This window comes from Balaenoptera acutorostrata, chromosome 5 (genome assembly GCF_949987535.1).
Source record: "Balaenoptera acutorostrata chromosome 5, mBalAcu1.1, whole genome shotgun sequence".
Lineage (NCBI taxonomy): Eukaryota > Metazoa > Chordata > Mammalia > Artiodactyla > Balaenopteridae > Balaenoptera > Balaenoptera acutorostrata.
The window spans coordinates 90,798,735-90,811,040 of NC_080068.1; the positions used below are offsets into that span (position 1 = coordinate 90,798,735).

Genomic DNA, 12,306 nt, shown 5'->3' on the forward strand with positions numbered 1-12,306 from the left:
TGGAAGCAACCTAAGTGACCATCAACAGATGAATATATAAAGAAGATGTGGTGTACATATATATAATGGAATATTGCTTACCATAAAAAAGAATGAAATATTACCACTTGCAGCAATAGATATGGATCTAGAGATTATCATACTAAGTGAAGTAAACCAGACAAAGACAAATATTATATGATATCACTTATACGTGGGATCTAAAAAAATAATACAAATGAATTTATTTACAAAACAGAAACAGACTCACAGACATAGAAAACAAACTTATGGTTACCAAAGGGGGATAAATTAGGAGTATGGGATTAACAGATATACACTACTATATATAAAATAGATAAAAAACAAGGATTTACTGTATAGCACAGGGAACTATATTCAATATCTTGTAATAACTTATAATGGAAAAAAATCTGAAAAAGAATATGTGTGTGTGTGTATAACTGAATCACTTCGTTGTACCCCTGAAACTAATACAATATTGTAAATCAACTATACGTCAATTTTTTAAAAAGGTAGATTTGGAGCTGAAAGATAATAAATTGATTACTGTCACACTTGTCATCCATACCTCCCACCTTTTAGAGGCATTAAGTCTTGACCATCTTCATGTTTGCGTCATTCTTCATTCTCCCATCAGCTCTCTATCTTAATACTTTAAAGCTTAGAGTTACAAGTTGTTTCTTACTTTCATCAAAGACAGTATTTACATTTCTGTGCTCCTTATCGTTTTGGGGTAATTAACAAAAGAAGGAGTGATGGTAATTTCTTAACTCCTTTATCAGGAAATCTTCCCACCTTTCTATAATTACTCTATTTTAAAACTAATGTCCTTATCAAAATGTGACAGTCTCCAGAGCAAAGACAGCCTTTAACTCATCTTATGTTCTTTTATCTCCCTCAGTGTCTCACCATGTTATGAGCTTAATAAAGGTTGGGTGAATTAAATGAAATGTACATTCTTTTTTTTTTTTTTTTTTTTTAAATGAATGTGTGGGATTTGCATTTTGAAAGGACTGCTCTTATTTTTTTATTTTATTTATTTATTTATTTATTTATTTATTTATTTATTTATTTATTTTTGGCTGTGCTGGGTCTTCGGTTCGCGCGAGGGCTTTCTCCAGTTGCGGCAAGTGGGGGCCACTCTTCATCGCGGTGCGGGGACCGCTCTTCATCGCGGTGCGCGGGCCTCTCACCATCGCGGCCCCTCCCGCTGCGGGGCACAGGCTCCAGACGCGCAGGCTCAGCAGCTGTGGCTCATGGGCCCAGCTGCTCCGCGGCATGTGGGATCTTCCCAGACCAGGGCTCGAACCCGTGTCTCCCGCATTAGCAGGCAGACTCCCAACCACTGTGCCACCAGGGAAGCCCAGAAATGTACATTCTTTAAAAAATTTTTTTATAAAATTCACAATTTGTTTCAATCAGTTTTATAGCCAGACATCAGGCACCCAAATTCCAACAAGGCTGTCTTATGAATCTATGCTGTTTATTAAAATAAGAAATAAGCAAAAGCATTTATAGGTCAAGGAAAGCTCATCTTTAATCCTACTAGCAAAGCAACTCATTCTCTATACAACATACTTACAATAAAAAAGAAACTTTTCATTTTATTCATTTATTTAACGAGCAGATTGTCCTACTGCTTTAGATATATGCTGCACTATAATATATTTCTAATAGTTGCCCTCTAAAATATGTTAATTTATTTTTAAATGCCTATACTTACCAATTCAGGGATGTCTTTTACTTTTAGAGGAACTTGGATTAAACCCAAATGAGTCCTGAAACTATGAGAATCACCATTTTCATAATTTGGGTTGCGAAGATTAATTAATACCTTTAAAAACAAATCCAACATAATTGGTTAGTTTCTTTATTGACTATTAACACTTATAAAATTGGCAGTAATAATCTTAGTATATATCACAAGATTAAAAACTATCTGGGTTATGCGTATACTTTAATTACATTCTGAAAACTATAAAATTGTATTAAAATGTTAAAATACTATAAATATGTTTTTAATTTAATATTCCAACAGATGATCTACCATATAAAACTAAAAAATTAAAAATTTAGTTAGAAAGAAAAACGTTCTGATGGTAAAAAGAATTGTTTGATTATAATATTTTATCAGGGAAAATGACAGAAAAATTTAAATTGCTTGATTGTAATATTTGCCAGGGAAAATTTCAGAACCGACTCTAACTCTTTCAAAAACAGATACTGACAAGGTTTATAGAAAGACAGTGAATAACATCATAAGGTTTTGCCGCTAAGCCAAACCCAAAGGGAAAAAACATTTTTCAGAAGCCAAGCTAACAAGAAAGACGGATTTATATATTTTTCAAAATTAACTAGATTAAAAAAAACCTTAGATATTTGCACAGCCTTTACTCTAGGAATCTCACTTCTTTCAGTATGATTATGGAAATAATTAAAGCTGTTTGCAGAGATAGTGCAGAAAAAAACATCAAGGAAGTACTGTTCTCTTATAAAACAGAAAAACATGAGACAACTTAAACATTCCATTAGAGGAAATTACCTAAATAAATTATGTTTAATTCATACAAAATACAGTGTAATATGCCTCAATTAATATCACAATATGTTTATTAAATTAAAAAGTTACAGTATAGTAGTATTTATTGCTGTATGATGGCATTATGAGTAATTATTGTTTTAAATTTTCTTCTTACATATGTTTTCTTATTTTTCTAACAACACACATTTTGGGGAGAGAATAATAATAATTTCAAAAATATTTAAAAATTGAAACTGTTGAGGGAAAGAAACCACCAAGAATCCAAGGAAGGAGATTAGAATGACAGAAACACTATCATATCTGAAGAAGGCATTCATAAACTGATAACTAATGGCTGATAAAATGGAATATGCTATAAGGCCAAAAGATTTTCCTAAAATTGCAAACACTAAATTGAAACTAAAAATATCAAAGGTATTTGTTTAAAAAAAAAAGAAAAACGATTTAGCAAAGAATCAACAGTGTTAAATACAGACTAATATAGAATAACACAATTTTAGTCTAATTACACAAATAAGGGATCATACTTGCATGGGAAACTCAAAAACACAGAATTGAAAAGAAAAAGAAACTACGAATATGTGGGCAATAGAAAAGAGAAAATATTAGAAAAGCAGAAACTATAACTAAGGAAATGATTATAGAACATTTGCTTGAGTTAAAGAAGAATCTCAGCATGACTAATAAACGGATCAATTCAGCAACAGTCCTGAAGGCCACAGAACACTATGATTATTAAGGAGAAAACATAGTTAAAGACAACCATAAAAAAATTACATGAAATTTAAGTGCTAGAAAAGGAAAGAGTTTGGGAGAAATCTTTAATAAGCTAAGAGAAATAATGCTAGAACCATAAAGGCAGTTTCAAACCAAAGTAATTTTTCTTCAAAGTTAAAAAGATACTGCTTACAATTCTAAAGGCCTGAAATAATTTCTAACAATGTTCTATGCTGGCAAACTGGTATCAGAGACAACAGGTTCAGAAAAGAAATAAAAATAAAATGTGAAAGATTCAATCATTCGTTTACTCATTCACTCAACACATTTACTGAGCCATGATGTGCTAAGCACTGTTCTACCTATTGGAGAGAGAACAGTTAAGGATAGGATCAGCTTGCAGCTGCAGCTGGTTTATGGTAGCTCTATCTTATCTTCAGGGATACCTGGACATCTAGTAGTAACCCTTGGCCAAGATGGGGTAAAATGCACTAACTAGTCATTTATAATGTGCTATTTAATGTCCCCTGGAGGAACTCCATATCAGTTTATTTACATTGTTTATTGAAAAAAATGTACAGATTGCTGGTTTACATCTGAATTACCAGTGGGGTATAAAAGACCCCTCAGAAAACTTGTGCCTCGACTCCCAAGACCGAAGTATCTTGAATGTACCTTGGAGATTCATAACCCAAAGACAAAGTGCATCCTGTGCACCTGAGAAAGGGGCCTGGGAGATGTCTGGAAATTCCTATCTCTTTGTATTTGCATGTATTTTCTTTCTCTTGCTGAAAGAAAGCCTTATGTGGGTGTATCCTTGTGGGTGAAGTCTTGTTGAGCCTTTGCAGTTATCTGACTTGACTCTGTAATTGTTGCAGCAGTGAACAAAACTTCCATCTAATAGGATAAGGCAGGCAATAAGCCAAATAGGAAAATAGTATGTTATATGATGCTAAATGCTATGGAGAAAAACAAAGTAGGAAAGGGCTATAAGGAGTTCCAACCAGGGGAGCCAGGGAAGGCTTTGCTGAGAAGGCGACATTTTTGTGTGTGTGTACGTGTTTGAATTTTTTCCATGAATGTTCTTTTTTTTAATTGAAATAAAAAATAATTGAAATATAGTTGACATACAATATTATGTTAGTTTCAGGTGTACTACAAAGTGATTTGACATTTGCATACATTGTGAAATGATCACCACAATAAGTCTAGTAACCATCTGTACCCATATAAAGTTATTACAATATTATTGACCATATTCTTTATGTTGAGAATGTGACATTTAAGCAAAGACATAAGGAGTGAGGGGAATGTACACACAAGCATCTGGGGGAAAAGCACTGCAGGCAGAGAAAACAAGGAGCAAAAGGCCCTCACAAATGGGCGGAAGCCAAGGTAAAGCAAGGAGGCTAAAATAGCTGGAGTAGAACAAATCAGGAGAAAAAGTAATAGAAGATGAACTCAGAGAGGTGGTGGTGTAACAGACCAAGCAGGATGTTTTAGGCCACTGTCATGACTTTGGTTTTTAAGTAGAAGGAAATAGGAAGCCACTGGATACCAGAAGAGTGGCTTCTTCAGAATTGTACTTACAACTCTTCCTCTAGAAACTCTGCTAAGAACAAAAGGACAGATTCTAGGTGGGCAGCTTAGAAGCAGAAAGAGCAATTAAGAGGCTACTGAAATAGTCCAGACAAGAGATGGCTGCTTGCACCAGTGAAATAGGAATGATCGTAGTAAGAAGTGGATGGATTCTGGATATACTTCAAAGGTAAAGCTGAAAGGATTTGCTGATGGATTACATGTAAGGTACAAGAGAAAAAGTGGAATCAAAGACAGGTGAATTAAAATAATTAGTGAGTTGTAACTGCTTACTGAAGAGTTCCACTTGAATGCTCAATATGCCTCTCAAACTTAATTAAGCTCATTATCTTCACTAATGGACCTATTTCTCCTCCTGTATTCTCTATCTCAAGGGCAAGTTACCTCTGCCCAGTTACCCAATCTAGACACTTAAAGGTTATCTTTACGTTTGTTTCTTTTTTTCTCATACTCCTTAGATCTAATCGGTTCCCAAATCTTCCTTAAAATCTCTCAAGTCTGTTGAATTCTTTCCATTTTGAATGCTGTTCTCTTAGTTCAGACCTTTATCATGCCTTGCCTGAACTACTAGAACAGGGAGGAAGTAAAAAAGGAAACAATTCACTGAGCACCTATATGTGCCAGGAAGCAGGCTACATGATTTACAGTCACTATTTTTTAATCAAATCTTCCTGATTTACTTCCCTCTAATTTTTCCACACGCCAATGTATTTTCCAAGAGCAATTTCCAAATATAATATAATCATGTTATTCCACCGCTTCAATGGCTCTGGGGCTTTTTACATGGTGATTCCTCTGCCTGGAGATGTTCTTATACCATCATTTCTTTTGCATTTTTACCTCATTAATAGATATATATATACTTAGTCAATAGAACCTACCTCGAGAAAATCCTTAGGTGCATAAACAGGCCTGAAAAGGCTTAGATCTAGAATTAATAAGATAGATTAAAACAAAATTTCAATTATAACATAAAAACTCTTATTAATAATAAATTTTAATGATTCTTTCATATGTTGCTATTCAGCTAGATTAATTCAAACGTTTGCAGAGTATCCATTATTTGTCATACATTGTGTTAAGTACTGGGCCAATAAAAATAAAAAGATAGTCCCTTCCCTTGACAGCCTAGATGACATACTCTAGCAGAAATAAAGAGTCCCCCCCTTTGATAAATTTGTAATAGATTATTTGTAGTTGAATTGAAAAACAATGTCAGTATAATATGAAAGTTCTATATGAGAACAGAGAATTCTATATGAGAATTCTCAAAGTACTTAGAATACAAACAATGCATTCTTAGTGAATTCCTGTAGTTGTACTGAACCGTTCTCCCTTTTGAACTTCTGTAACACGCTGCTCCCTTTAATATGGCACAATTGCTTGCCCAGTACCCACCCCCCTCAACTTTTTTTTAAGAAGGAGTGGTGAGGAATTATGTACATGTCTACCTACACAATTTTATATATGTATCTGTTTATCATAGTAAATTTAGAGTTCTCACTCATTATATGTTTATAAAATTGATTGACTCAGTTTTAAACATTAAAATGAACCAAAATAAATTCTTAAAAACATTTTAGAAGTATTAAAACTGTTCCACATATACTCTGGTTTCTCTTCAGATCAAATAAATCTCTTGCCTTTTACTAAAGATTTTCGTGGAGAGAAACAAATCTGAGTGTTTAATAAATTTTTTGAGGCCTTGCTTTGGCAGGACTAGTAAAACAAAAACAAACTTTTCCACATTTAATCCATCTTTAACATCTCAATGTAATTAAAGTTTGAAAAAGATTTGTCTATGAAATCCACTGAATGATTTAATTTACTCTTTTATAAAAATGTTTTCAACTGCTGCTTTAAAAAAAGATAACTGATTTAAATATCCTCAAAATAATGGAGAACACTGACCAAAGTTAGGAATTTTAAACTGCAAAGTAGAAGTTTAAGCAAAAAAAATCAGATGATAGTAAATTAGTGGAGAGGGAAAGTTGCTATCTTTCCAAAAAAATTGTTAATATTGTTATTTTGGATTCGCAATTAGGGAGGCAATTTTTTTTTCCCACTACCACATTTTGAAAAGAGTTTTACATGTACCTGGCTCATCAGTTCCCATTTCATTCCATTTATTGAGAAGTTCTTTCTGTTCTCCAACTGGCCTCTAAAAAAGGTAATTTTAAAATTGGTTTTGTTTTGTGAAGTTAAGCAATGCAGCCGAAAAATAAGAATCAATACCTTATCTAAAAGCTTAAATAAGCTACCATAACACAAGAAAAAATAATTTCATTACATACGGTTAGCTTTTTTAGGGAATTACACTTAAATTACATTATTTAACTATTACATTATACGTAGTCTCAGTGGCTCAGTTACAATGTGGTGCTAATGAGTCCAAGAATAGAAGGCAAATGATCTGTGCTGGCTAGTAAAATTTCACAAAGAAAAACTGCTCCTCAGCCACATACTACGTCTCTTACCCCATCCAGCAATCTCAGAAATGCATTGCAAGGGGGGCTGGCCAAGGGAGTGTGACCTTGAGTCAGCAGCATCATCTTCCTATATGCAAGACAGTATATTATACAATACTACATATTTAGACAGTTTTTCTATAAATTTATCTTTTTTTTTACACCATCCTTCTGGTGCCTTCAGTGACTTGTGCTTGGATATTATCCAAAGTACATTCACTATATCCTGTCCAACAGCAGGAAACAAATAGCAGGTTGGGAGAATGAAGTGAAGAGAAACGTTCTCTCCTACTCATGAGCAGCTATAAAGAATCCAGAATATTTCTCAAGGGGCTTTTCTCTCCTTTTTCACCTCTCCCCTCTCGAAGCCCAGAGTGACAGATAAATGTTGAGTATTAGATCTAAATAGTTCTGCAGAGATGACAAATCATTCAAGTAAGGAGACTAAAGGTAATTAAAATCTTTAAAGTGTATTTATAAGACAAATCTCCAAATCACCTATACTGCAGAGTCTATATTTATTCTCAAGATATAGGTTTATTACAAAAAGCACTACAGCATACATAATAGAAACCTATATAAACTACATCCACATAATTGGCCTTTTACAGATTTTTGTTTCAAAACAAACTGATATACTAGTAATAAAAAAAGATAAATCTGCCTGACAGTTATTTCATGATACGTCCTAGTACTTGATTCACAAAAAAATACTTAAATGTTAAAAGTACTTTCCGTGCTCTGTGGTGACCTTGATGGGTGGGAGGGAGGTCCAAGAGGGAGGGGATATATGTATACATAATAGCTGATTCACTTCGTCGTAAAGCAACTATACTCCAATTAAAAAAAAAAAAAGTACCTTTCGTGCCAATGGGATACTCAGTTCAGTGCACATACTATTTAAACTCTTCAAAATTCTTCTTTCCCAACTTCCCTGAAACATAAGGAACAATCTATTATTATTTCTGGTTAACAGTACCAAAACTGATTTTAAAACATTAAAGATGTTATGAGCTATATAGAAATGGTGAAGTTGGTTGAGATTGGTTATCTTTATTCATTAGTTTACTCAACAAATATTGATTACTGCCTACTATGTGCCAGATACTATCCTTAGTGCTGTGAAGTAAGCTGTGAATAACAAAGTCTCCGTCCTCATGGAACTGACATTCTAGTGGAGGATGGGAATGAAGATAGACAAAAAAAATAAATCAACAATCAGATGGTGATAAACATTACAAGGGAAAACAGCAGATAATAAAAAGGTAAGTTAGATTTAAGCATTTTATAAATGTTTGATACTCAAGAATCCCATTAATGACCTAGTAAAATAAAATTTTACAGAAATTGTTACATTATAATTTTTCCAAACATGATATTTTACCCTAAATACTTCATCATGAATTTTCTAAGAATAAGAACCTTCTCCTACATAACCACATTACCACTGTCACACCTAAAAACACTAACAATAATATTTCATATTATCTAATATTTAGTCCATATTCAAAAATTTCCAATTATCCCCATAAATGTCTTTATATTTTTAAAAATCCTGGATCCATTAAAATTGAATGCATTACATTACATTTGGTTGTTATGTCTCTTTCCTTGTACCTTAATCTAGAGTGCTTTCATCCTTTTCTTTTTCATATTGACTTTTTTGAGGAGTCCAGACCACTCGTCTTTTATGTGTCACAATCTGGATTGGTCTTACTACTTTTTCACAGTATTTATTACATTTCTTGTAAACTTGAAATAATAAGTTAATTTTAATGGTCAGTCATAAATTGATTATCCATATATACCATATTTTAGTAAACTATTCTTTTTAATGCCAAGCTAAAACGCCATAATTTTTTGGTCTTTTTATTAAAATATGCCTACAGACCACTTCTGACTCACTAAAACCAAAATAAAATAAGGCCAAAGCTCCAAAATTTAGACCAAATGAGGAGAAAAGGAGAGAACTATATATTACATTATCCATAAAGGACAGTTACAACCAGACAATAAAAATAGAATAATAATAATAGCTCCATTATGTGATTGTTATAAAGATTAAAGTACTTTGAACTGTGACACAATAATGATAATAATCATTCAATAATTGATAGCTTTTACTACAGCTATCATTATTCAGAGCTTCTTCTTTAATACACATATTTAAATACATTACTCTCTATCTGGAATAAACCCTCCATGCCCTCCTCCCATCCCAACATACTCATTCCTACATTATCTGAATAAATTTTATTCAGCTTTCAGGTCTTTACCTCTATTAAGCCTTCTCTTACCTGGCCCCTCATCCCAGATAATATTCGGTACCTTTGCTTATGGGTTCTCACAGCACCTCTTCCTTCACCTATCATAGCACATATCACACTTTGTCTGGCACATAATAAATTCTCAATAATTGAACAGATTTTACCCTAAATTATGTTGCAAGCATTTAAAAATAATCTGATACAACTGCCTAAGCAACGAATGAACAGGAAAAAAATCATCTATAGGAGGAATACAGAGCTGTGTGAAATGCATAAGGCTTAATTTACTAAATATGTAGAAATAGGTTTTCAAGAATAAAAGAATACTCTTAATATATTGCAGGAAATACTGCCCATACCATGTGACCCCGCCCCCTTCCCACCCAGGGCTGGCAACCTGGCCCCGCCCCGGCTGTGGCCCCTGGCTGCAGAGAAGTTTGAAACGCAGGTGCCCTGCCAGGGCCTGAGTGGCCATCCCCCCACCGCCGGCAGACCCAGAGCGCACTGTACAGGGGACACGGGCTCAATCCCTGGTCCAGGAAGATCCCACATGCCACAGAGCAACTAAGCCCGTGCACCACAACTACTGAGCCTGCGCTCTACAGCCCGTGAGCCACAACTACTGAAGCTTGTGAGCCACAACTACTGAAGCCCACACTCCAGGAGCCCATGCTCCGCAACAAGAGAAGCCACTGCAGGGAGAAGCCCGCACAGCACAACGAAGAGTAGCCCCCGCTCACCACAATTAGAGAAAGCCCGCGCGCAGCAACGAAGACCCAACGCAGCCAAATAAATAAATAAAATTAATAAAAAATTTTTTTTAATTGCATGAAATACCCCCAAAACGAATTCCATTTACTGGCTTATTTTCAACTCTCTCTCTTTTCTCTTTTTTTTTTTTTTTTTTTAGATCCAAGACTTAAAATACATTTGGGTACATTATTCATGACCAAACTTTAATTATTAAAATATAACCCACTTTCACCCTCAACATCCTTATCCCCAATTTAACTAGATAAATCTTATTCAACATTCAGATCTCAGCTTAAAAATAATTTCCTCTAATAAGCCTTCTGTCACTTACTCCCCCAACTCCAGATTTTTGGGGGAGCAGGTATGAGAAAGTTTAATTTAAAAAACTGTAATTTTAATTCAGTCATTACTATAAAAATAAAATTTGCGTAAAGATTAAGAAGTCAATCCCTGAATTTGTATTACTTATCCTATTATATAAAGAACTAAATTTCTAGCTATTGAATTATGATTCCAAAAATTCTCATTTTCAACCACTAATAAGAGGGCTCTTGAGTTGATAAAAAGAAAATAACTCTAAGATATAAAAACAAAATTAAAGTTACAACAGACATCAATGTGTGGCTTATACGCTGTGCATATTTTCAAGACTGCAATACACAATTTTAATACAGCATAAAACCTACTAAAAACTCAAACATGAAGTCCATTTAAAATAGAATGATTAAAAAAGTAAATAAATAAATAAATAAATAAATTTAAAAAAAGAGAAAAAAAAAGAAAAAAAAATAGAATGATACTTTCTATAATTATACCTTGATAAGATATTCTGAAACATAATTATCTTATCCTTTAAAAAATTCTTCTAACAAACACATCTCTTCAGGTGTTTTCAATAAAGTACAATTTTAAGTGATTAATCATAGTTCTCCTAAATGGATATCCCACTTTACCAAGTATTTCAACTTACCAAATTTAAATTTAATGTTACATGTAATATATAGAGAAACTAGTTAAGAAAAAAGTTACAAAGAAAAGAAATTAGATATTAGAAGAAAGCATTCTGAATGAAAATAATTTAGGAAACAGAGCTATGTGATTTTCATGTGTTTACATATGTTATTTTATTAATCCTGTGAGATACGTATCATTACCCTCATTTTACAAATGAGGAAACGTTTTAAAAGAACACCTGAGAGTAGAATGGAAAAGAATATTAAGAACTGAAGCAATGCTGCACAAAGTTTTATTCAATTATCAGTTTTTCTGTGCTCCGCAACTAAAGCAGAAACTTGGAAATGGGGACTTCCCCAGTTTTCCAGTGGTAAAGAATCTGCCTTACAATGCAGGGGATGCGGGTTTGATCCCTGGTTGGGGAACTAAGATCCCACATGCCATGTGGCAACTAAGCCCGCGCACCACAACTACGGAGCTTGCCCGCCTCAACGAGAGAGCCTGCGTGCCACAAACTACAGAGCCCATGCACTCTGGAGCCCACGTGCCACAACTACAGAGTCCACGTGCTCTGGAGCCTGCGCACCACAACTAGAGAGAGAAAACCCGCACACCACAACCAGAGAGAAGCCCATGCACCTCAACAAAGAGCCCACGCACAACAACGAAAGATCCCGCGTGCCGCAGCTAAGATCTGATGCAGCCAAAAAAAAAAAAGGAAACTTGGAAATGATCCAGAAGAGAAGAACAACTTAAAACTGAGAGAAGGAAAGAGGAAAAGGATGTTCAATTCAGAAAAAATCAAATTTTTATGGCTAGAAAAGGGGGAAATGAGGGGTAACAGCTGAGTTTTCAAATAATGAAAAGACATAGATCCAACAAATGTTTATTGTGCACCTATTAAACACATGTCACTAAAAGATGAATGAAACAGCATCCCTGTAGTGAGGGTGGGGAGGATAAGACAGAAACAAATAATATAAGCTGCAAAAAGTTCAAAAGG

General features: G+C 34.1%; 1 protein-coding gene and 1 non-coding gene across 7 annotated transcripts in view; one reads left to right on the forward strand and one right to left on the reverse strand.

Moving 5' to 3' along the window:
* The window catches only part of TBC1D19 (TBC1 domain family member 19), a 162,626-nt gene that overhangs the window by 86,368 nt on the left and 63,952 nt on the right, over positions 1–12,306 (reverse strand). For 4 of the 6 annotated variants that reach the window (XM_057547469.1, XM_057547470.1, XM_057547471.1 and 1 more), the window contains 4 exons: positions 8,189–8,263; positions 6,959–7,022; positions 5,743–5,795; positions 1,727–1,837 (listed from right to left, as the gene is read on the reverse strand). In XM_057547469.1, the coding sequence (XP_057403452.1) occupies positions 1,727–1,837; positions 5,743–5,795; positions 6,959–7,022; positions 8,189–8,263 (303 nt within the window). The remainder of the gene's footprint in view (positions 1–1,726; positions 1,838–5,742; positions 5,796–6,958; positions 7,023–8,188; positions 8,264–12,306) is intronic. The other 2 variants (XM_007168459.2, XM_057547467.1) reach the window with 2 other exon arrangements.
* On the forward strand, positions 6,467–6,582 carry LOC114236135 (U5 spliceosomal RNA). The gene has a single exon (XR_003622152.1). It is a non-coding gene; the product is annotated as a U5 spliceosomal RNA (small nuclear RNA).